Source organism: Lepidochelys kempii, chromosome 4 (assembly GCF_965140285.1).
Source record: "Lepidochelys kempii isolate rLepKem1 chromosome 4, rLepKem1.hap1, whole genome shotgun sequence".
Classification (NCBI taxonomy): domain Eukaryota; kingdom Metazoa; phylum Chordata; order Testudines; family Cheloniidae; genus Lepidochelys; species Lepidochelys kempii.
Genome location: NC_136383.1, coordinates 139,578,793 through 139,603,282, shown reverse-complemented (window position 1 = coordinate 139,603,282; position 24,490 = coordinate 139,578,793). Strand labels below are relative to the sequence as shown.

The 24,490-nt window shown below is 55.8% G+C and overlaps 1 protein-coding gene across 4 annotated transcripts; it reads left to right on the top strand.

Annotated features, from left to right (window-relative positions):
* The first annotated feature begins 6,759 nt into the window (after positions 1-6,759).
* On the top strand, positions 6,760-23,998 carry NAGK (N-acetylglucosamine kinase). 4 transcript variants are annotated; one of them, XM_073343028.2, is made up of 10 exons: positions 6,760-6,833; positions 15,474-15,558; positions 16,520-16,618; positions 17,066-17,207; positions 18,173-18,283; positions 19,605-19,717; positions 21,169-21,256; positions 22,148-22,245; positions 22,403-22,481; positions 23,572-23,846. In XM_073343028.2, the coding sequence occupies exons 1-10, from the start codon at positions 6,805-6,807 to the stop codon at positions 23,757-23,759; spliced, it is 1,032 nt and encodes a 343-aa protein (XP_073199129.1). In that variant the 5' UTR covers positions 6,760-6,804; the 3' UTR covers positions 23,760-23,846. The 4 variants fall into 4 exon arrangements, with proteins under 4 accessions (XP_073199129.1, XP_073199128.1, XP_073199130.1 ...); XM_073343027.2 differs by lacking the exon at positions 22,148-22,245 and having other exon boundaries at positions 23,572-23,998; XM_073343029.2 differs by lacking the exons at positions 6,760-6,833; positions 22,148-22,245 and adding an exon at positions 6,906-6,982 and having other exon boundaries at positions 23,572-23,998.
* Positions 23,999-24,490: the final 492 nt, after the last annotated feature.

Here is a 24,490-nt window from a genome sequence, read left to right as displayed (position 1 = left end):
CCTCTTTGGAACCCCCTTTCAGGTAGTTGAAAGCAGCTATCAAATCCCCCCTCATTCTTCTCTTCCGCAGACTAAACAATCCCAGTTCCCTCAGCCTCTCCTCGTAAGTCATGTGTTCCAGTCTCCTAATCATTTTTGTTGCCCTCCGCTGGACGCTTTCCAATTTTTCCCTTGTAGTGTGGGGCCCAAAACTGGACGCAGTGCTCCAGATGAGGCCTCACCAATGTCGAATAGAGGGGAACGATCACGTCCCTCAATCTACTGGCAATCTGTTGACCCAAGGCCTGACACCTTCTAACTCCAGGTCTGTTCTGGGGTCTCGTCCCCAGTCTATTCTGAAACTCTCCCCTAGCTGCTAGGTAGCCATGTTATCACCTCTTTGCTAGTACACCTCACCTCTGGTCTCCAAGGAGCCGAGAGGGCTTTGCAAACACTCCTTAGACAGGAACCACATCAGCAGCCACTGACATGCAGCTCCCTCTGGGGCGGAAGGCAGCAGCTGTTTAACGGTGCCCAGATTCAGCGACAGAACGATGCATGGCATTTCCCAGATCAGGGTCTCAAAGCGCATGCGAAAGGTGAACAAGCAGAAACCATCCAGGCAAGTGAGGCCGAGAGGGAAGTGAATTGACTTGCTCAGGGTTATGTCGCAACTAAGAAACAGGGCTGGGCTCTGAGCAACATCACCTCGCCCCTCGTTCCACGCTCCGCGCCTTGGGCCCCTCTACCCAACAAGTGAGAGTTCAGCCCGGGGCGAGGAGAAGAACGGTGCATGCGACTGACCCGACAGCTGGGATGTGAGGCGGGAGGGTGCAGTTAATACAACAGAAACGAGCAACACCCCTCTGCCTGGGCAAACGCCCTGGGATCCGTAATAACACAAGTAGGCTTGACTTTGGCTCTGCCTTATTACCAGCAGCACCTCAGGGCCCCTCCGTGCTAGGCGTCGCACAGACACCCTCCCTCCCCTGCTGCCTGCTGGGTGGGCAAGACACCCAAAGGAAAGGAGGGGAAGTCACTTGCCGAGGCGGGGGCAGAACCAGGGCTAGTACCCAGCTCACCTGACTTCCCAGGCCAAACCCCTTCCCACTAGCCCACACTGCCTCTTGTCCTCAGCCGGCCACGTCTAGCAGCACCACTCCCCCAGCCACACCACTCCAGGCCAGCAGCACTGACTCTGAGAGAACAGCGCCCCCTAATGAGTCACTAACCGCAGTGCCTGTAGGACCTTGTTGCTTTTTTTCCCCAGACACCCTCCTCCCGCTTAGCTTGGGAGCCGTGACACGCTCGCAGCCTGTGCCGGTGCTACAATAACAGTGCGTGTGATTTTCGATGCACTGCACAAACAGCTAATTAACCTCGTGCCCTGTGAGCTGGGTAAATATTATGATCCCTATTTTAAGATGGGGAAACTGAGGCTCCAATCATTGAAGTCACTTGCCTAAGCCAGTGGCATTACAGGGACTAGAATCCAGGTGGCCTGGCTCTGTGCTCAGTCCACTAGACCACCTGTAGGACCCCAAGCTCTTTCTTTCACGCCTCCGAGCCTAGCCTGAAGCAGGAGTTTTCCCTACGATTATCAAGGAGGTTTTGTAATTCTTCTCGTCCCAAAGTGCTGGGTGAGGCCACATAAACAAAGTGCAGGTTGGGGGAATTAGGAGATAAGGTGCATCCATCCTTCGGTGGTGTGGAGCACGTCAACGGGTAGTAAGAAGTTACAGGGTGAGAGGACATGCAAGCCCCACCCCTCCCATCAGAAATGCAGCCACCTCTGGGGCGGAACACAGCAACTGCCAACAGCACAACATAAGAGTCTAGGCCAGCAGCTTGGTAACATCTTAGCAGGCATGCAGTGGGCTCTGCAGGGCATTGCCAGCCCCAGCAGTCACCAGGCTGGGTTTGGGATGACTGGGGAATCCAAGCCCCCTCGCTCTCAGTGGTGGGAGGTTTAGACCAGGGAGCACCCGGAAAGGAATCAGATTGGGGTTCACAGCCACAGAGCTGGGATAAGAGCCCCAGCTTTCCTGGGGTTGTGGCACCCTCTCGGATGATCCCGTCTACCCCTGCGAGGGGCAGCAGGAGGCAGAGTTGGAAGCAACGTGGATTTATTACAAAGCCCAAAGGAAACCTCAGTCCTGCCCATCACCAGCCTCATCACCAGCCTTTCCTCTGCAAGCAGCATCCCAAGCTGGCAAAGCGCTGATTTACTGATCTCCAGTGTCCTCTGGTGGCAGCACTGCCGAACTGCTTGGGGCTCCCAGGGAGAGGCGAAATAAACAGAAGGGGGTCCCATCCAACTCAGTGCGGCTGGGCGGGCTTGAGGGCTGGGAAGGCAATGTGCCCCTTTGTGGGCTCAGTCACCCTATTGGTCCTGGAGGAGCAAGGGTCATCCATCCCCAACCCTCTGCATGAAGGTCATGTCCAGACCCTGCCGGGGTGGGTGTATTACACACTTTGGATAGGTGGGTGGATGGATATTATCTCCTTCTCTCTCACCAGGGTCTCTCTCTGCCCACCTCCTGATCTTCCCGTACCCCCATTCCTCTCCCCCCCCCGACTTTCCCTACCTCCCAGCCCTCCCCGTGTTCCTCTGCCGTAGTCCTCTTCTTTCCCAGGTTATCTCCCTCCCTGCGGGCCTCTGGCCTTCTCCCCCACTGCTTGTCCAACCCTTACCTGTCTTTCCTGCCCCCCTCCCAACACACCTGACTCTCATTGTCCCCCTTCCGCCCACAGGCCTTGAGTGCCATCAGCACATCCTGCTGGGCAGGAATGACAGAGGAATATTAAGGAGTCCAAGAGAGCCAGGAGGAGAAACAGCTTACAAGGACTCAAGAGGAAGGTCAGTCTTAGGGCCAAGGTGTTGGACGGAGACTCAGGAGACCGGGGTTATATTTCTGGCTCTGCCACTGGCCTGCTGGGTGACCTTGGGCAAGTCCCTGCTCTGTGTCTCAGTTTCGCCATCTGTAAAATGGGGACAATGCCACTGATTGCTTTGAGATCTACTGATGAAAAGCGCTATGAAGAGCCAGGTGTTATCATTTGGGGGAGGGATCAATGTCGGCCTCTCCATTCGTACAGCGCCCAGCACACCAGGGCTGTTGCCCTCACATCAATATGAAATAATAAATGAGGACACCGCCTTATATCCATGCCTATTTGGGGGCTACATCAAATCAGGAACCAGACAACAAACTGACCTCAGCCTTGTTCCCACCATCCTGGGTTTGGTGCATAATGCCAGCAGCCTGCTCACAGACTCCTGATCTACCCTCATCCGTGAGCACGGAGGGATAAACATTCCTGGAGACGCGAGGCTGAGCTAACCAGCAGACAATCTCGGCTTGGCTTTGGGACACACGCTGCTCCTGCGTTCTATTCCTTGCTCTGAATCACCTCACCGCTCTGTGCCTCTGTTTCCCCATCTGTAAAAAGGGGCTTCCTCTCTCTTTCCTATTTCATACAGGTGTGGGGAGGGTTAACTCATAGATTTCCAAGGGCAGAAGGGATCACGGCAATGATCTAATCTGACCTCCTGCATAAGTCAGAGAACTTCCCCACAATAGTCTTTGTTTGAACTAGTGCAGATCTCTTAGAAAAACACCCCATCTTGATTTTAAAATGAATGTTTGTCCAATGCCAGAAGATCCCTGGGTGAGAGGTGCTAGGAAAGTGCAGCTAATAAATAATCATAACAATACCCAGTTCTCACATATTGGCTTGGCAGAATTTGAGTTTTTTAAATATAATTTCAACCGAGAAAATAAATGTTTATTTTAAAGCATTTTTTTTTCAATTTTTATTCATTTATATTTTCACAGTTGTGCAAAATGACAAGGGTAAGCTGCGATCACAGGGTGTTGCAAAGATCCCCTACACCCTGCTCCAGCACTATCCTCACCCCAGCGCCTCCCCATTCCCAAAATTAGCATGGTAAAGCACGGGTGGAGGGGATGGAGGCAACTGCCCCCTCCACACACACACACACACACTTAAATAGCACCCCTGCTCCAATTCCACCAATGCCAACATTACAACATGTTTTATACACACCAAGGTGGGACTCAGAGCTCTCAAAAGTACCATTTCATAGGATCATAGACTATCAGGGTTGGAGGGGACCTCAGGAGGTCATCTAGTCCAACCCCTGCTCAAAGCAGGACCAAGCCCCAACTAAATCATCCCAGCCAGGGCTTTGTCAAGCCGGGCCTTAAAAACCTCTGAGGACGGAGATTCCACCACCTCCCTAGGTAACCCATTCCAGTGCTTCACCACCCTCCTAGTGAAATAGTGTTTCCTAATATCCAACCTAGACCTCCCCTCCCCGTTTGTCTTACTGTGCCCAGCTGTCACTTTCTGTTAGTATCGACGGAAATAATTTTGCCTTGGTTTGTGTGTGTGTATGCTGAAATCGACATTTACTGATAAAAAGCGAATCCTTCCAAGCCTACTCATCTCGCACTTCCCACCAATAGGTCTCAAAACGCTTTACAAGGGAGGCCAGTATCCTTATCCTCATTTCACAATGCGGAAACTGAGTCACAGAGCGGGGAAGTGACTAGACCGAGATCACATTCAAGGCCTTGCTCCTACACAGCCGATGAGCCAGAGTCTGCGCTCTGCAGAAACAGATCCCTCATTCTCGGGCGCGGTGCCACTTTTTCTGATGGTTGCCCTGTCGTACGGAAAGGGTGCTGAGAAACATGATAGTAAATTTAATCTGAAATGGTTCTAATTCTCATGAGGTCCAATCAAAGCTGGCCAGTGCTCCTCCTAGCCCTCTCCCTGCCGTCTCGCACTCAGGTGCCCCCGTACCCCACTGTCCATGCCCAGGAAGGTGCGCCTACGTGCCATAAAATACAAATAATAACCAACTGTGGAGACTTCCTCATCCAGTCTCGCTTCCTCTTGCTGACGGATACTGGCCTGTCTTTTGCAGGAGAGGACACTGAGGCTGGCTTTGAACTGAACTAAGGTAAAATGCTGCTTGTCCTTGCTGGGAGTAACAAGCAGGGGTGGCTGCCAGGGGTGAGCTAGCACTGCCGAGGGCTCGGGTCTGCCTGTGGCTCTAGACAGACATCTCTGTGCACAGATTCATGGATTCCAAGCCCAGAAGGGACCATTGTGATCACCTAGTCTGACCTCCTGTCAAACACCGGCCAGAGGCCTGCCCCACAATAATCCCTAGAGCCGAGCTTTTACAAAACCAGCCAACCTTGATTTGAAACTTGCCAGTGATGGAGAATCCACCACGCCCCTTGGTAGGTTGTTCTAATAGTTATTCACTCTCACCATTAAAAATGTACGCCTTATTTACGTCTGCATTTGTCTAGCTTCAAGTTCCAGCCAATTAGATTGTATTAGACCTTCCACTGCGGGACTGAAGAGTCCATCATTAAATATTTGTTTCCCAGGTAGGTACTTATAGACTGGGCTCAAGTCCCCACCCCCTTAGCCATCTCTGTGTTAAACTAAACAGATTGAGCTCCTGGAGTCTCTCGCTGTATGGCAGGTTTTCTAGTCGGTTATTCCTACTGAATCAATAAGCAATAATCATTCATGCTGTCACATCTGTGCCCATGCAGGGTCCCACTCACCCCACGGTCATGTGGAGCCACCTGGGCTGAACTCCCCTTCTGCTCCAGAGGCCCAGATTCCTCCCCTTTGTGCCAACAGGAGACTCGCCTTCAGCAGTGTGAGGCATATGACACGTAATTGAAGAGTCCTGAGTCCACATCACCCACTGCTGCGGAGGGCCAGGGGAGGAAGGTGCATGATGCTGTCTGCGTGGGCACAGGGGGTGCAGGGCGAAAGGGGCTGGTAGCTCTGGGCTGGGGGGAACACAGGGGTTTCCTGCTGGGGTGAAGGTACTGGCACCGGGGTTGGGGGAAGAGGACTATGCAGTCTGCTCCCTGCTGGGGAGGGGGTGCCAGGGGTTGCATGTTGGGAGGGGGTGCTGGGAGCTCCCCGCCTAGGGAGCAGGAATAGGAGTTTTGGGGTACCCCCAGCTGGGGAAGTTGCTAACAATGCCCTGCTGGGGGGGGCACGCTCCCAGCTGGCAGGGGGGGGGAGAGAAAGCTGCATGTCGCTTTCCTGGGGGGTCTCTCAGGGGTGGGGAGAGGAAGGTGCTGGCAGCTGGTGGGGGGCAGGGTCCCCTCTGGGGGGACTGAGGGTTCCCTGCTGGGGGAAGGGGCCGGGGTCTAGGCTCCTTCCTGGGGGAGCCAGGGGATACAATGGGGGGAAGGGGCTGGTGGGGGGGGTCTAGGCCCCTCCCGGGGGAGGGGTTCCTGCTGGGGGGGGCTGGGGATCCCTGCCGTGGGGCGGGGCTAGAGGCAGGCTCCACCGGGGGGCGGGGCTAGACTCGTCCCGCGGGGCGGGGCGTTCCCTGCCGGGGGCGGGGCTAGAGGCAGGCTCCACCGGGGGGCGGGGCTAGACACCTCCCGCGGGGCGGGGCGTTCCCTGCCGGGGGCGGGGCTAGAGGCTGGCTCCTCCGGGGGGCGGGGCTAGACTCCTCCCGGGGGCGGGGCGTTCCCTGCCGGGGGCGGGGCTAGAGGCAGGCTCCTCCGGGGGGCGGGGCTAGACTCCTCCCGCGGGGCGGGGCGTTCCCTGCCGGGGGCGGGGCTAGAGGCTGGCTCCTCCGGGGGGCGGGGCTAGACTCCTCCCGCGGGGCGGGGCGTTCCCTGCCGGGGGGCGGGGCTAGAGGCAGGCTCCTCCCAGGAAGGGGCGGGGCTGGGAGCGCGGGGCGGGGCGGGGCGGGCGCGGGGTCAGCTGACGCGGGCGGGCCGGCGCCGGGGCGGGCGGAGGTCCATGGCTGCGCTGTTCGGCGGCGTGGAGGGGTGAGTGCGAGCCGGGGGTCGCGCTGGGTGGCGCCCTGGGCACCCGACTCCCTCCCCGCGCACCAGCCCGGGTCCTGGGGGCGGGCCCGAGGGCAGCCCCCTCCCCAGTGCTGGGGGCAGCCGCTCGCCTCTCTCCGGGGTCCCCCCCGGTAAGTGTGCGGGGCCCTGTCTCCATCTCGGGCCAAGATCATCCCCCCCCACAGCGTGCGAGCCCCCCCCCCGTGTGCAGTGCCTTGCACGCTTCTCGGGCTGAGTGTGCAACCCCCCCCATGTGCAGTGCCTTGCACGCTTCTCGGACTGAGTGTGCAGCCCCCCCATGTGCAGTGCCTTGCACGCTTCTCGGGCTGAGATCCCCCACCCCCCCATGTGCAGTGCCTTGCACGCTTCTCGGGCTGAGATCCCCCACCCCCCCATGTGCAGTGCCTTGCACGCTTCTCGGGCTGAGATCCCCCACCCCCCCATGTGCAGTGCCTTGCACGCTTCTCGGGCTGAGATCCCCCACCCCCCCATGTGCAGTGCCTTGCACGCTTCTCGGGCTGAGATCCCCCACCCCCCCATGTGCAGTGCCTTGCACGCTTCTCGGGCTGAGATCCCCCACCCCCCCATGTGCAGTGCCTTGCACGCTTCTCGGGCTGAGTGTGCAACCCCCCCCATGTGCAGTGCCTTGCATGCTTCTCGGGCTGAGATCCCCCCCCCATGTGCAGTGCCTTGCACACTGCTAGGCCTGAGTCCATTCATAGAATATCAGGGTTGGAAGGGACCTCAGGAGGTCATCTAGTCCAACCCCCTGCTCAGAGCAGGACCAATCCCCAACTAAATCATCCTCCCCCATATGCAATGCCTTACACACTTCTTAGGCTGAGAGTCCACTTTACACCCCCTCCCAACGTACGAAGCCGTTACACCCATGTGTACCTGAGGGGATGACTGGTACTGGTGTCTGGCATGTGATGCGGTATCTGGGATACCATGTTGCCCCCCAGGCTGCCCTAGCTTTGTGAAGACCCAAAGGATGGCTGAGAGATTTCTCCGTGTGATGCATGGGCCACAGGCTTGTTACCAACCCAGCCCTCTGCAGGACAGGTGCTTGTGCTCCCCAGCTGTCACTCTCAGGCTGGAAGAGGGTTTCCCCAGGCCCGCCTCCCTGGATTTTGGGGTAATTGAAATCCTGGTGTCAGACTCTGTGGCATCAGTGTCACAGCTGGGGAAGATTGTGCTGAGCCCAGCCCGTGGGGCAGTGGCCTTTTTTAAAGGCATTGCAGATCGCTTGTACCAGGGAAACTGGCTCTGGGTCAGGAGGGGTGTTGCAGGTGCCTGGATGAGTGTTATTTGGTGCGCCCAGCCCGGCACAAGTCCCACTATATGGCATGGTCCCTGCCCCGGGGTGAGTCTATAATCCAGTGACAAGTGTATGGAGGGGAAAACAGAACCATATTTACATGGGTGCAACCTTGCAGAATCAGCCCATGTGCAATAATCTACCCACTTGATGGGTAGGAAAAACCAAGGGTGATATCTGGCTTAATGAGAACACTGCACCTATCTAACCCACGGGCCTTGCCTACATGATAGATGCTTTGCTGGAATAGATACGCTGGCAGTAGGGTTGCCAACATCCTAATTGCACAAAACCAAACACTGTAGCTCCGCCTCTTCCCTGAGGCCCTGCCCCTTCTCCGAGGCCCCGCCCCTGCTCTCTCCATCCCCCCGCCCTCTGTCGCTCACTCTCCTCCACCCTCACTCACTTCCCCCAGGCTGAAGCAGGGGGTTGGGGTGCAGGAGGGGGGTGTGGGCTTGGGCTCTGGGGTGAGGCTGGGGATGAGGGGTTTGGGGTGTGGGAGAGGGCTCCGGGCTGGGGCAGAGGGTTGGAGTGCGGGGGGATATGGAGTCTGGGCTGGGGTTGTGGCTTCCAGGTGGGGCCAGAAATGAGGGGTTCAGGATGCGGGAGAGGGCACCAGGCTGGGGCAGGGGGTTGGGGTGTGGGGGGGGGTGAGGGCTCTGGGAGGGGGGATGAATGGGCTGGGGTGCAGGAGGGGTCTCTGGGCTGGGGCTCAGGGGTTTGGAGTGCAGGAGTGGGTGCGGGTTCCAGCTGGGAATGTGGGCTCTGGGGTGAGGCCAGGGATGAGGGGTTTGGGGTGCAGGAGAGGGCTGGGGCAGGGTATTGAGCGGGGGGTGCAGACTCCGGGAAGGAGTTTGGGTGCGGGAGGGGACTCCAGGCTGGGGCAGGGGGTTGGAGTGCGAGGTCCCAGCAGCACTTACTGCGGCTCCCAGGAAGCGGCTGCCAGGTCCCTGCAGCCCCTAGGTGCGTGGGCAGCCAGTAGGCTCTGCGCTCTCAGCTGCCTTCGCGTCTGCAGGCCGCAGCTCTCATTGGTCGCAGTTCCCAGCCAATGGGAGCTGCGGAGCTGGGACTCGGGGTGCGGGCAGCGCACAGATCCTCCCTGGCCACCCAAACATCCAGGGGCCGCAGGGAGCTAGCGGCTGCTTCTGGGACTGCGTGGACCTAGGGCAGGCAGGGAGTCTGCCTTAGCCCCAGCCCCCGCCGCGCCGCCAACCGGACTTTCACTGGCCCGGTCGGCGGTGGCCTTCCGGTCAAAAACCGAACACCTGGCAACCCTAGCTGGAGAGCCCCCGAGCACAGATGCAGCTTGTGCTGGCAGAAGGAGTTTTTCTGTCACCATAGAAACAGCACCTCCCCAAAGGACATTAGCTATGCCAACAGGAGTGCTCTCTGTCAGCACAGCTGCGTCTACACTAGCATTTGTAGCTTTGATGGCACGGCTGAGAGTGCTGCTAGGGTGGGTGTTTTTCACACACTCCCTGACCGACATCGCTCTGCTGGAAAACTTTGCAGTGTAGACCCGGCTAAGGTATGACTTGGGACAGATTTAGTTAAACCAGTGGCACCTCAGTGTGGACATGCTTGTGTTGGATTAAGCGTGGCTTCTTTCCGGTTAGCTCAAGCCAGCTCAGAACTGATTTGGTTTAAATGAAACTGAAAGAAAAAATGCTTTAAGCTAGACTGGTGTCGCTTTCCCATGTAGGCGGGCTTCCTTTGTCCCTCTGGAAGAGGAAAACCGCTTACCCTGGGTGATTAGACCTGGACAAGGCTGTTTTATTGGAAGTATGTTTTCCTTCCCAAACCATGTCTTGGAGCTGCTTGGGTTATCTTTGCTGTGTGTGCATAACCGGTCGGGAAGGCTATGATGTGGGTGTGATACCTGATTCAAAACTGCAAGGCGGATCTGTGGTCAAAGGTTTCTGCACAGTTCAGCTTCTGAAGTAGCTAACTTTCTCCAGCTCGGTGTTGAGCTACCTTTCGGATTTAGGACTTAAAGTCCATCTGAAATGACAAATCTGTTGTCGGGAGACTTGGTGATGGCTGAATTCAGGGGCACTGCTAGGCCTGCTGTCTGTTGTAACCGGGTTCCTGACATATTTAGCTTTGTGGTTTGAATGGACACAGGTCAGGTTAAAAATCATATTTTTTAAAAAGTCCTCTTCATTACTTCTGATTGGAAAAAGTTGGTTTTCTTTTCTCCACGCTTGATAACCCAGGGGAACAGACTGGCAAATTTCACTTTGAAATTCTACAAAAACAGCAACAACGAGGAGTCCTTGTGATGAAGTGGGTTCTAGCCCAGGAAAGCTTCTGCCCAAATAAATTTGTTAGTCTCTAAGGTGCCACAAGGACTCCTCATTGTTTTTGCTGATACAGACTAACACAGCTACCCCTCTGAAATTCTAGTCACCTTCACTTCCCTATCTCCACTGAAGTGCGGCAAGGAAATCCAGTGGAAGATGTCACGCTGCAAACTTTAATGTTTAAAATGTTTGTGCCTTTTAAAGTTTTGTTAAACTAGTGTTTAACTCTGAATTTTCAGGCCTAAACTGACGGTTCCCCCTTTTTATAAACCAGTGTTTGAAAAGAACCCGTTAGAAATTTGAAACTGAAAACTGCCTCTTCCAAAGTCTCCCTCCTCTCCCCCACCCGTGTGCAAGCTGTCTCCTGATTGCAGGGTTGTTCATGAGCTCTCACAGCGACTGAACATGGCAGATGCAAAGTGTTAGAAGTGTCTCTGTCACTGGAGACGGGGGTGGGGCGGTGGATCATACGGTGATTCCCTGTTCTGCTCATTCCCTCTGGGGCACCTGGCATTGGCCACTGTCGGAAGACAGGAGACTGGGCTAGATGGACCTTTGGTCTGACCCAGTCTGGCTGTTCTTATGAAGACTTCTTAATACTTTCATTTCTAAAAGGTGGGGGGGGGGACATGCGCAGATCTTACTGCGTTTAAAGGTGAATTGCACATCTAATGCCTGGTCTTCCCTCCAAAATTGTCTTGTATGTGTTAAAAATCTATTGAGCCAGATTCATGCATGGGGGGACAGGGTGCAACCCCATTAAAATCTATTTAATGCCTATTGTACTGTAATTTCCGAAGAGCTGCTAACATGTCCAGTCTGTAGAACTAAATAATACAGTCCTGTCCCAGAGAAGCTTGAAATAGCAGGAGCTACTATAACTATATAAAGGAAATCCTTACTTTACACAGCACACTCTTGGCCTGCGGAACTCATTGCCACAGGAAAATGATGGAGGCCAAGAGGTTTCAGAAAGGATTTCTTTGAGATTTAGATGGATCACAGAAAATCTATAGTCCAAATAAGATAAACTAGAGGGCTATAAATCATTCATTAGCGAATGGGTTAGGATGAAACTGCCCCTGTGAATGGGTTATTCTGTAGTTGTCCACTACAAAGACCTTGCATCTTCCCCTGAAGGCACTGGCCAGTAAGACAGGCAGGAGAGTGGACTAGATGGACCATTGATGTTGTTAATACCATAGGCACTTAGGGGGCGATTGAGATGAGCTCCGTTTGCTAGTGGCCACACAAATATAAAAGGCAGCTGCCGTGCCAGGAAGCTACGATCTACACTGACCAGACACGGGCTGGAAACGGCAGCAGAGGTGAAGTGGTCACATGTCCAAGGCCACCCGGCAAGTCCAGACTAGAACGCAGCCGTGCTGACTCACAGTCCGGTGCTCTCCCCACTAGACAGCGCTGCCTTGCTCTGTGGCCTGGCAATTCCTGTTCTGCTGGGAAGATGAGGGGGGGTCTCGCAGAAGACCACATCGCCCTGCCTGTGGGAAGGGGGAAGCTGAGCCCTCTTAACCCAGCCCTGGCCTTGGCCTGGTTAGTGGTGAGATTTAAGGTAATTTGAGACAACGCTGGCCTGGCTGAGACCCCCTCTGAGTGGGAGCGAGAGACTTCCTGGTTCTCTGAGCGATCCCTGCCCCATTCGTGCCACTCAAGCAAGGTGAATGCAGTTCAGCTGTGTACCTGCCCAGCCTTCTGCCCGAGGCTCAGAACAGGGGAGCTGGCAAGAGGATCTCCGGATCTGCTAGGTTGTTACTGTAATTGCACTTGTTGCCATGGCTGCATGTGTGAAAGGGGAAGATACCAAGATGAATCCGAGGAAGGCAGCTCCAAAGACCAAGCATGTGCCCATGCTGCAGTTCTCTGTACCCCGTCCTCGCCCAGGGTCTGGTTATTGTCCTCACTGTGCCCTCCAATGGTTTGCTTGTAATCTGGTTGAAGAGAAACTTGTCTGGGAGGAAGGGACCCCTTTCACATTGCTTTGTTCTCACGCACTGGGAAACGCCCATTGTGGAAGAGGAAGTGTGCCTGGTAAGTGTCTTGTGCAACAGTGTAGCCGTGCAGCAAGCACACCCCACTCTAATAAATCCAGATTACGAACCAAAAGTCTTCTGGACCCAGATCCTCCAAGGTATTCAGGCTTCTCATTTCCATCCTGATCCACAAAGATCCATTGATTTCTGTGGAAGTTAGGACCCTAAATACCTCGTGGATCTGGCCCCCTTGCTGATGCAGAGTCATAGACCAAGTGAGATTTTTTAGAAGTGCCTAAGGAAATTGAGCACCTGACTGTTGATGGCTTTCAGTGGGTGCCTAATTTCCTTAGGCACTAAAAGGATCACTCTGAGGTCCTGCATAAGTGGCTGGAGAATTGCACCATTCCTAGTCCCCATTCAGGCTGCTCTGCTGTCTGTCTGCAACACGTAGCAGAGGCTTTGCAGCTGACCTTTAGGAGCAGCTGAGCCCCGGGGATGCTTGTTGGGTGGCGCAGGCCTGTGGGGCACTGGGAGGTTTGCACACTTAGCCCCTGATCCTCTGCATGGAGCCCTACAGGTCTGGAGATTTGCCTGCACTGAGCTTGTCGTCACAGGATCGGGGCCTTATTCAACGAGGTAACACCGCACTGCCTCTTAAACCATAGACTGCATCCTTGGCATTTGAATTCAGGTCAAATGTACCCTGAACGTGGGTGGCATCACACCAGCCTTGCTGTGCTCTGCAGGACGCCTGGATTCATGTATGGTGGGGGGTTTCTCCTTTCAGTGGGCCGGGAAGGGACTCTGGCCTCATGTAAACGAAAACAGAAAAGCTTCACTGAGTCTCATGCTTCAGGACTTGAGTTGGTAACCTGCGAGTCTAGTGGAGATCTCCCCCTTCCTCCACTTCCCCCCAAGAGACGTTGCCCGCAGCATTGCACAGCTCGCTGGTCACGTTTGTCAGGGAAGGGCTGCCGTCTGCTGGGGCTGGAGCAGGATGGCGGAGTGAATGGGCCAGTGAGCTGTCCCCACAGAGCAATTTACGGCTCGTCCGTAGAAGGGGTCTGCGCTGGGGGTGTTACACTGAAGCCTGCCCCTGCTCCTCGCAGCCATGGTGGGCGGGTGTCCAGGTGGGCTTGCAGTGGTCTGCATTGGAAAGAGGGGACGGTGCTCTGCGGAGGTGGAATGTGATTGTAGTGCGGGATGACAGTCTCCTGCCTGCGGGGCAGGTACGGTGTGGATGGGGATGTGCTGCTCCCGGGCCTTCGCTATGCAATTCAGCCCTGACCTGGAGGGACCAACTGTAGGGGTTAGAGCTCCGTCTGCATGGCCCGTTTGGTGTGGGGTCTCTCTATGGTGTGGCCATCAATCTGCTGGGAACTGCACTAAGACCTTCCAAACTCATTTCATGTGCGGCGGGGATGGTTACTACGGACCTGAGGTGAAGTCCCACCAGCAACCTAGAGTTATAGAGTCATAGAGTATCAGGGTTGGAAGGGACCCCAGAAGGTCATCTAGTCCAACCCCCTGCTCGAAGCAGGACCAATTCCCAGTTAAACCATCCCAGCCAGGGCTTTGTCAAGCCTGACCTTAAAAACTTCTAAGGAAGGAGATTCTACCACCTCCCTAGGTAACGCATTCCAGTGTTTCACCACCCTCTTAGTGAAAAAGTTTTTCCTAATATCCAATCTAAACCTCCCCCACTGCAACTTGAGACCATTACTCCTCGTTCTGTCCTCTGCTACCATTGAGAACAGTCTAGAGCCATCCTCTTTGGAACCCCCTTTCAGGTAGTTGAAAGCAGCTATCAAATCCCCCCTCATTCTTCTCTTCTGCAGGCTAAACAATCCCAGCTCCCTCAGCCTCTCCTCATAACTCATGTGTTCCACACCCCTAATCATTTTTGTTGCCCTTCGCTGGACTCTCTCCAATTTATCCACATCCTTCTTGAAGTGTGGGGCCCAAAACTGGACACAGTACTCCAGATGAGGCCTCACCAATGTCGAATAGAGGGGGATGATCACGTCCCTCGATCTGCTCGCTATGCCCCTACTTATACATCCCAAAATGCCATTGGCCTTCTTGGCAACAAGGGCACACTGCTGACTCATATCCAGCTTCTCGTCCACTGTCACCCCTAGGTCTTTTTCCGCAGAAAAGGTGTAAGGTTCTCTCTGCCTTTAGCCAGAGCCAGCCAGTCCGTCCCCCACATGCGCCCTTCTAAGAGGATCATCTTCTATGTCTGGCTTCCAAAATAAACAGAACCCCAGGCCCAAAAGCATCCCATACGAATCGGTGTTCGGGCTGCATAGTGGAGAACAGAGCAAGGCAGACAGCTGGGTAAGGCTGGGCCAAACAGACACACAGGCTAGTTCTCCACCCACTCTCATCTGGCCCTGTAATTTCCCTGCTGGTGAAAGGAATGGGAGGGAGACAGCTGGTAATATTACAATAGCTCTAAATGGGGAAGGGGGAGGAAGAAAAATAAACTTCCTTGTGTATCGTGAATGTCAGTGTTGCCAGAAGTAGCCGGGTGCCTCAAGCTAACTGGAGATTTTGTTCTAACATTTTCACAACCCATTCCAATGTAGCTTGGGAGAAATCATTTGCATTTAAATATCATTCAGAGAGCATTTTCCATCCCAGCAAAGCCCTTTGTATTCCTAACGTGGAGCAAGCAAAAGATGCACGAAGGAAAAGCTAGTGTAGACAGAACAGGTATTTTGCGTGCGCCATGTCGTCCAGACATAAGCAGAGCTGCCTTCAAACTCGGTGGCTAAAGTACCTGAGCCCTAGTTCTGCTCCGTCATCCATGGGGAATCATGGTGACTTTCCCCAACCTAGAGGCACCCTGTAGAGATTTCTGAGTGGCTGAGGTGGTATTTCTCCCAGCACCTTCCTCGAACTTTGCCTCTGGAGCGGCTGCTCACCCAGCCTTACTGGAGGGGGGTTGCATGAGCCCATTTTACACTGAACTGGCATGTGTGTGCCCTTGATTCCTTAGCGGGGGGACCCACTCCAAGGTGGTGCTGATATCTGAAGATGGCAAGATCCTGGCAGAGACCGACGGGCCCTGCACTAACCATTGGGTAAGGACCACGCAGCACGTGGCAGGCGGTGCTGGGGCTAGAGGGATCCGGGATGTTGTTACCGGGTGAGGGTGCTGCTATAAGGGTGATTAGTGATAGCCGGGGGGGGGGGGGGGATTAATTTGCATGCTATTACCCAGAGTGCACTTCTTGTGGTCACTTTGTTACCTCTATTTTCCAAGCTCTGGGAAGAAACCAGTTGGCCCCCGCTAGGCCAGCAGAGAGCCCATGCGTTTAACCCCTGCTGTGCTGGTTGAGTTACAGCCGGATGGGGCGTGCAGACTCTTAGAACCAGTTAGGCAGACCGAGTTAGCTAACATCGCACCCTTGGTCCTCGGCCTGACACCCCACCAAGAAAGCGGGGGGCTAAAACCCAAGCCCCCAGGCTGCCTTGAGGTGTCCGAAGTCCAGATCTCAGTTCTGATGCTGGGGTCCCCGTCTTCGGAATGGGCCCAGCCCCAAGAAATCAACACGTTGAGATGTCTGAGTTCTGGATTCAGACTCAGCACCTGCCCTTGGACCGGGGCTATCCTACAGACTCTGCTGGCACAGGGGTGTGAAGAGGTGGGACCCCGACTGACAGAGTTGGGCTGGCAGAAGCCCCCAGCGTAGATGTAGCTATGCCAGAACACCCATGCTTTTGCCAGTGTTGCTTAGTATGCACGGGGAGGATGCTGGGGCCGGCCTGGAATAAGCTATCCCAGCGGAAGCACGGTTTGGCTGGTATAAGCTGCATCCACACTAGGCTCCTAGTGTGGACTGCTATGGTGATGGGTGTGGAACACCCCCCTCCTTCCAGAGATCACTGAGCCAAGCACTTCTGGGCGGGAAGGGGGGATGCCTGGCTCTAGTCTACATGTTAGTCCCAATCCTGGGGGGTTAGCACGGGAGCAGCTTGTCCACAGCAAAGCGGAAGGGTTTAATGAGAAATGTTTGTTGTCCTTCCCCCCTCCCTGGCTAGCTGGTCGGCTCGGACAAATGCCTGGAAAGGATCAATGAGATGGTCAGCGAGGCCAAAGGCAAGGCAGGCGCCAACCTGCAGGTTCCCCTCCGCTCGCTGGTGAGTTACCCGGGCGTCAGCACGAGCCCTGCCGGCTTTGCGACGTGGGCTGCTCAGGGGCGCAGTCAGATCAGAGGGGAGGGAGGCTGGTCCTGTGGCTAGAGCACAGGCCAGGAGATTGGGGCCCGGTTCTCAGACTGAGTCCTTGAGGTGTCGTTTCCCAGCCGCTCCCCAGTACTGCCGGGTAAGAGACCGGGGGCAGCAAGGGAAAACCTCCGCCCAGTGCTCAGAGAGGGTCAGGAAAGCGAATGGCAGGCGGGTCTGAGGAATGAGATGCAGAACAATGTGGGAAATGCTGTATGATCAACAGGACGCCCGGCCGGCTAGGAACGGCAGGATCCGCAGCTTGTGCTGGGCTGGGGCGGAGGGGGCCCGGGCTGCCCAGTGCTGGTGAGGAGGGGCGCGCAGCTCTCGTCTGTCGGACTCATGCGGCGTTTCTGGGCACAGGGGCTGTCTCTGAGTGGAGGGGAGCAGGAAGAGGCCATCAAGAAACTCATCGAGCAGCTGCAGACCCGCTTCCCACAGCTGAGCGAGAACTACTACATCACCACGGACGCCATCGGGGCCATGGCCACAGCTACCGACCACGGCAAGGACCACGCACGGCAGGCTGGGCGCGGGGCTGGGGGCGGGGCAGGAGGGTTCTGAGTGCTGGTCCTGCTGCGGTGCGGGGGGAAGCCAGGTGGAAACTGACACTATTATCCACCTCCTGTGTTTCTGAGGCTTGGTGGTGGTGTGGGAAGCTGCCCTAGTGGGGCTCTGAGCCCCGGCCTTCTGCCCCGAGGGGCTACGACAGGGATTCTCAAACGGGGGACCCTAGAGGAGTGAGGCGCTGCTGACCCTAGGGAAACGTGGGCCCTGTAAACTGGGTGGTGTGCCCTGCTAAGGGCCTGGGCCCAGCCAGCCCTGTCCCCTGAAGTGGTAGCTTGCCAGTGTCCGGTCACGCTGCCTGATGAGCGCCTGATTCCTACCAAGGCTGAAAGAGCCCCGCAGGGGCAGGGAGCTGCCGGGGACGGGGCCACGGGAGCGGTTTGTTGCAGGTTGTCGATGCAGCCAGTGTTGCCTTGCAGGAAGGGTCTGAACAGACCCTGGGCGCAGCGTTAACCCTTCTAGGGCTGGGGCGACCGGCCAGCAGCCGACCGGTCCGCTTGCACCTCCCACTCCGGCAAGTAACAAGCTCGCGCTCTGGCAGTACCACCACTAGGGGGAGCCCTCGTGGTCTCGCCGGTACTTGTGGGAGCATGGGGGAGAACCGGTCCGGCTGCAAGGGAAGCCCAGCGATCAGGCCCGCGCGCCCCTTGCTGGAGTCGCTCGCTGTGTGCGGAATAGCGTCGAAAGAGGGAATGACTGGCTCACGTGGCACTGGCCCAGGGTTGGCCCCCAGTGATGGGGGGTGGGGAGCTTGGAGAGGTAAGGGGACCCAGGGGCGGCGGGAGGGGTGCAGTGGGCCTGGGGGCAGCAAAATACAAGTTTGCCTAGAGTGCCATTTTTCCTAAGCCTGGCCCCGGTCACCTGTTGGCTTCAGGCCCGTAAGCCCTTCCCTCTCCCCCGTAGGTGGCGTGGTGCTGATCTCGGGAACCGGTTCCAACTGCAAACTCATCAATCCCGACGGGTCAGAGGTTAGCTGTGGAGGGTGGGGTCACATGATGGGAGACGAGGGGTCAGGTAAGCCATGGGGTGTGTCTCCTTGCCGAGGAGTTCTGGGGATGCTGGGGCTGGGCGGAGGGGGGCCTGGGCCAGCGGCTAGCTATGTCTGACTGATTCCTGAGCCTGTGGGTCTCTCATCCCACCCTGCTTGCTGCCCTGCTGAGCGAGCCAGAACAAGTCTGGGCCTCTCGCCCTGCCAGCGCCTTGGGGAGACTGTTCCTTGCCCAGCGGGGAACAGCAGGTGCTGCAGAGAGGCTGAAAGTCTCTCAGTGAGTCCCTGGCTCTCAGATGAGAGGTGGCCTGCAGCGTTGTCCTTCGGGGGAGCAGTGGCAGATCAGGAATTGAAGGGTAAAAGCTCTTACGGGAACATCGTTGTTATAATATATAATGCACGGGAAATCCAGAATTACGGTTACAAGGCACTCGGATGTAGGGAAACTAGCAGGTATGGGATCTGAATGTCCTTAATTCTGCCCCCCCCAAAGGGAGATGCCCAGAGAGAACCAGAAACTCAGGCTCCCTTTTCCATCCGTAACGATTTCCTCTTGCCAGTGATCTCACAAATGACAGTGTTCTCCGTGTAGCCGTTCCATGGTTGTGCTGGCCCCAGCCTCCTTTGTGCTCCGTGTTCCATGGAGACAAACCTGATCAGACAAATGGCCAGCAGATGGCCGCATCTGATTCTGTGGGGGTCTGTCGCTGGCAGTTCTTTGCAGCTTGCAGAATCGGGCCCTATAACGTCCCGTGATCTAAGACATGAGACATGGAACTAGCGTTTCTCCAGTGGAGACATAAAACCAGTTATAGACCATGGGGCATGTTTTCAATTCTCCGCCTGCAAAGCTGTCCAAGTGGGCTGCTGTTCGGAACTAAAGCCAGGGGCTGTGGATTTCCTAAAGCTCTTGATCTGAAAATAACACTTCTTAGGGCTTGTCTGCATGGGGAATCTATTCTGGAATAAGATAAATGTGAATTTAAAGGGCTGCCGCTATCCTGGTCAGTTTCCCCATGTAGATAAACCCTTAGGGTAGCTATGAAATGAGCAAAGGTGGGAGGCCGGTGTTGTGAAGGGGGCAGAGTTAAGGTTACCTGGGTACTTTCTCTACTTTCTAATGTTTGGGTTTCTTGTCAATTTTGCCTGTTAAATGCACAATTTCCTGGCTCTGTACTGGTGGCTTCTGGGTACCTCCAGCATCCTCGCAAGGGTATTTTACTGACCTGTCCTCTCCACCAAACCCAAGTCCATCACTGGCACTGCTGGATCCGTCCGGCAGCAGCTCAGCTCTGGATTAGTGAAGCCAAGCCTAACCGCCTGCCTCGTGTGGCCTCTGTTCTGCAGCTTTCTGGATCGCACACCAGGCTGTGAAGATTGTGTTCGACTGCCTGGACAACCTGGAAGTGCCGCCCCACGACATCGGCTACGTCAAGCAGGCCATGTTCGATTACTTCCAGGTACCTGGCCGAGTCACGCGGGTGCTGCCGGAAGAGGGCACGGCTCGAGGCGGGGAGATGGGACCAGGCTGGGTCTGGCGTCTCAGAGGGGTGGCGAGCCTGATGCTTTGCTGGGTGCTTGGCACCTCTTGTGATCAGGGCCCCGGGTCATAGCTGTTGGTCTCCTGCTTCTCCAGAGCCCTCTGAAGGGCGCTGCTGTGCGGCTTGCAGCATGGCATGCACCGGCTTCTCTCCTCGGCACGCTTGCCCGTGGGAACGCACGCAGCCTGGCCCCCTGGAGTGACCACGCCTGGGTTAAAGGACGTGGGGGCCCTGTGCCCCCCCACCTTCCATAACTAGATAGCAAAGCACCCCCACCCCATACATCCCCCACCTCCTCAGAGAGCCACATAAGCCCCTCACCCCACACACAGACCCCCGAATGCCCCCTCTCCATCAGCCCCCACTTGTCCTGACAGCCCCCCCATCCCAGCAGCCTACATCCCACTCACCACAGCCCCAAATACCTCAGTCCCATCCCCCGTGCCGTCCCACTCCCACCCGACATCTGCCACTGCCCCCCAACTTGCCACCAACATTCTCCACTCGCCCCAACTCCCTCCCCCCAAAGACTCCCCACTCACCCTGTGGCCCCTATCGACTTGTCCCAGCCCCTCACCCACCACCCTGGGACCTTCCTGGCCACTCTCTGGTGCCTCCCCCAGCGGTTTAGCACTTCATTCCCATCCTGGATTAACGTGGCTCCTCCCAATCCTGGCCACTTAGCCCCACGCCACTCAGGTTTGGCACGGCCGTCCCTCCGTGCCAGGGAGTAGGGGGCAGCCCCCAGCTTGGCAGCCATTGGTACGGGAGGGAGAGGGGTCTGGCTCGGGGAGCTGGGTCTGACTCACCCTTTCAGTCTTGCACTCTCCAGCCACCACCGTTCCCACGCGCCGCGTTGCCGTGGGTACCTGGAGCCGAGTGTGCCAGCAGACTGGGGGTGGCTGGGATGGGCAGTGGGGTGGGGACACTGGTTTCTTAATGGCAGCCCCCACAGTCTGAGGAAGGGGCCCCGAGCAGAGGGTCAGGCTGGGACCCTCCCTTCGCCGCTTCACACAGAGCAGGGCGGCCCCCTTCCACGCCTGAGCCACGGCCGAGGGGAGGCTCTTCCAGCCCTGCCCACGGTGCCCAGCTTGCGAGCGCCAGCAGCAGCCCCAGGGGACCCTGATCACGGGCCAACATGGCTGTGGCTTCGGCTTCCAGGTTACGCTCAGTGGCTCCCCTCCCATCGCCCCACAGTGGAGCTTTGCCACACCCGAGCCTGGCTGAGAAGGGGCGGCGAGAGGTTACTTTGTTAAGGGATTAGTTTTGCAGAGTCCAGCTAATGCAGCCCTCGGGCCCTTTCCCCTGCTCCAGTCTGCACTCCGGCTACAGCCACACGCATCATCCCTGCATATCTTGTGTCCCTCCAGGTCTCTGACAGGATGGGCCTCTTGACGCATCTCTACCGGACGTTCGAGAAATCCAAGTTTGCGGGATTCTGCCAAAAACTAGCCGAGGGTATTGGAGGGACTTTGTCCTGGGTGGTTTTGGTTACTTCTCCATTCCGGTTCTTGGGCGGCACCCATCCCCTGGGTGTCTGGGCACGTGGTAGGGCAGAGACAGCCTGACGGGAGACCTGGGCAGGACTTTGTTCAAAAGGCTGGAATCGCTGGGTAGTAGATTTCTGCTGCTGGCTGCCAGCACAAAGAGGGGGCAGCGTGTGGGAGCGGAGGGCCCAAACCTTGGGCCGTATCTGCAGAGCACACGTATTGCTCTGATCCCATCACGTACTACTTAACTCTGCCTGCTGGGATGGGGGAAATCTGTACACCTCCCATGCAATTTACAGTAAAGCTCCCTGGGGCAGCTCTGACGTGGCTGAATAGGCTGCATTGCAAACGGACATGGGGTGTGAACAGGCCACCCCCCTGAGCGACAGAGTTCTGTGACCAAACCCTGGTCTAGACAGGGCTATGGTGGGAGAGCTTCTCCCGGTGACAGCGGTATTGGCTCTCGCGGACAGGAGCAGCTCTCCTGGCCCCATGCTGGTGTCTTCACTAAAACCCTGCTGCAGTGGTGGACAGGTAGACGCGCCCTGGGTCTCCGCAGTGCAGGCTATAAATTAGCCTCCTCTATAATCCCCTTTTGGTCTCGGTCACTCAGCTTTGAGACTCTTCCCCTGCGGCGTGAAGTCTCCCCGGCACGTGCTCTGCCCTGTTCGTTAGAGAGTTCGAGTCAAATCCCTTTGGCCGCTTTTAAATTATCCGGGTGAAAACGTTCATTGTAAACCGGCTGCTGCCTCTCTCTCTGGATGGGAGCAAGCCCAGCAGCATTGTAACCGGAATCGCTCCCCCTAGTGCCCCTCTGTAGCCACCACGGCCCCTGCTTTCCTTCTCTTCTCCTGCTCAGGTGCCCAAGCGGGGGACCCTCTTTGCGGTCATGTTTTCAACAAGGCTGGGGAAGTCCTGGCTCGACACATTGTAGCCGTGCTGCCAAAAATTGACAAGGTAACGACCAGAGGGCCCGACTCCACTGGGCCTGAAACGCGGCCGGGAGAGCTTGCCAGCCTCAGGCCTCCTGCTCCGTCTGTGCTGTGCAGCATTTTGCCCTGATTCTCAGCAGCACGGGCTTGGGTTACAATCGGTAATTCTGCTTTCCCCCTAGAGCCTCTTCCGAGGCGAGCTGGGGCTGCCAATCCTGTGCGTGGGCTCCGTGTGGAACAGCTGGGAAATGATGAAAGAAGGTGAGCCAGAAAACCGGGCAGAGGGGGAGGCCTTGGGGTGAGGGTGCGGGAGTGGAAGGGATCTGGGTCCTATTCCTAGCTGTGCCCTTGGGCGAGTCACTGAGCCTCTGTGCCCCGATCCCTGCAAATTCTGAGTCTGCTGTCGTGTGTCGCCTGACCCAAAGTTGGGTAAATATAATTGTAACTTGAGGATTAACAGGTTCTTGTCCCAAGATCAGGCCCAGTTGGATTATTATAAAATCATCATATAATTGGGAACCCTGATGTGTACATGTGCAATACTCACACCATAGGAACTCTTTATATGTATTTATAAATATCTAATTTATTAATAATTTAGCAAAGTTATACACACAAACTCAACAAGGCAGATAGAGACAATACAGAAAGTACATTTGGACGACCACACATACACCCTTATCTATCTTAATCTACTTAACCATTATCTTTCTCATCACCGTCATTGTCCTCATCTTCCCCAGTGGCCATCATTCTGGCCTCTCCCAAGGGCTACATCTCTAAGCTTCCGCTGCCCTTGGGATGTTACTTTTATAGTAGGTGACAGTGCTGTGACCAATGCATATTCAATAGAGGTCCTTATTTGTATTTCCTCCCCTTGAGGTGTCCGTTTTCTATAGGTTAGTATATGTCTGGTGTTACCCTATTACCAGACACGTCCATTTGCTGTCATGGCACCTTTGCAATCGGATGTTCTGTCCAGGACCTTCCGGATGCTGGTGTCAGTTATGTTCTGTGAGTGGCTGAGGTTGGTATTCTGGACAAAATTCTGCCTCTTGCCTGCTACTTCCAGTTCCCTAGAACTTACGAGTTACTTAAGTTTATCTATGCCAAAGGTTATAGGCCTCAAGCCTCCCACTATCTACTAAAGCCAAATCGTACAGGATAAAAGCATTACTAACAACTCTCATAAAGCAGGATAAGAAAGCAATGAATAGAATACAGGTAAGCCGGCCCACTGGGCTACACGCGTCCTGGCTCCCTGCCCTTTCGCGCGTCCAGCCCACCCACTGCCCTTGAACGGCACCAGCTATATCGCAGCGTGGCCAGCTGATGCTCTCCCCTCTCTCAGGGTTCCTCAAAGTCCTGGACCAGGCCCGGCCGAAGGAGCTACACAGCATCTTCTCGAAGTTCACCCTCTTGAAGCTGAAACACTCGTCAGCGCTGGGCGGAGCCAGCCTGGGGGCCAAGCACATAGGCCAGGCACTGCCCCTGGACTACACTGCCAATGTGGATGTCTTCTACACACACTCCTTCTAGGGCCCCACGGGGGGACTCCTCTCCTCTCCCTCCCTGCCCTGGCCAGTGCGCTCTGCCTGGGCAGCATCCGGCCCCTTGGCCCGATTTTTAAAATAGTTTCTTGGTTTGTGTCTCTGTCGCAGCCTGGGGTGGGCGAATCTAGTTACATATCGGCGGGAATTACAGCTGGCTCTTGTATCAACATGTTTTATAATTTGTCAATAAAAGGTAGCAGACACAGCTGACTCCGTCTGTCTCCTGGGAGCAGAATCTGTTCCTTCTTGTAGGACCTACAGGCCAGAAGGTGGGCCCTGCTCTGAGCTCACAGGAACAACTGCAGACCCCCTGTAGACAAATCAGCTCTATGCATTCGATGGCAGCAGCTCTCCGAGGATGGGGTGGAGGGGTGCAGGGAGGTGAGTGGATGACAAGCGAACCATCAAGCTGGCTAAAATCCTCCCACTGAAGCGGCCGTGATGGCAAACTGACCGGGAACTTCTGTGGGCATCGTTTCCATTTTCTCAAACTTCTGCGCTCCCTTTTGGCCAGCTGAGAATGTTTTACTTGCCGAAAACTAAAACCACCTTCCTCGAACGAATTTCAGCCAACTTGAATTTTTGCTAAACCTTCTCATGAGGAGTCACTTGCTGATCAGCCCAAGTAGCCAAGGCTGGTGGAGTACAGGGAGCAGGAGGTCAGTTAAATGGTTGGAACAAGGGCCGGTTAGGCCACAGGACTCCTGGGTTCTCTCT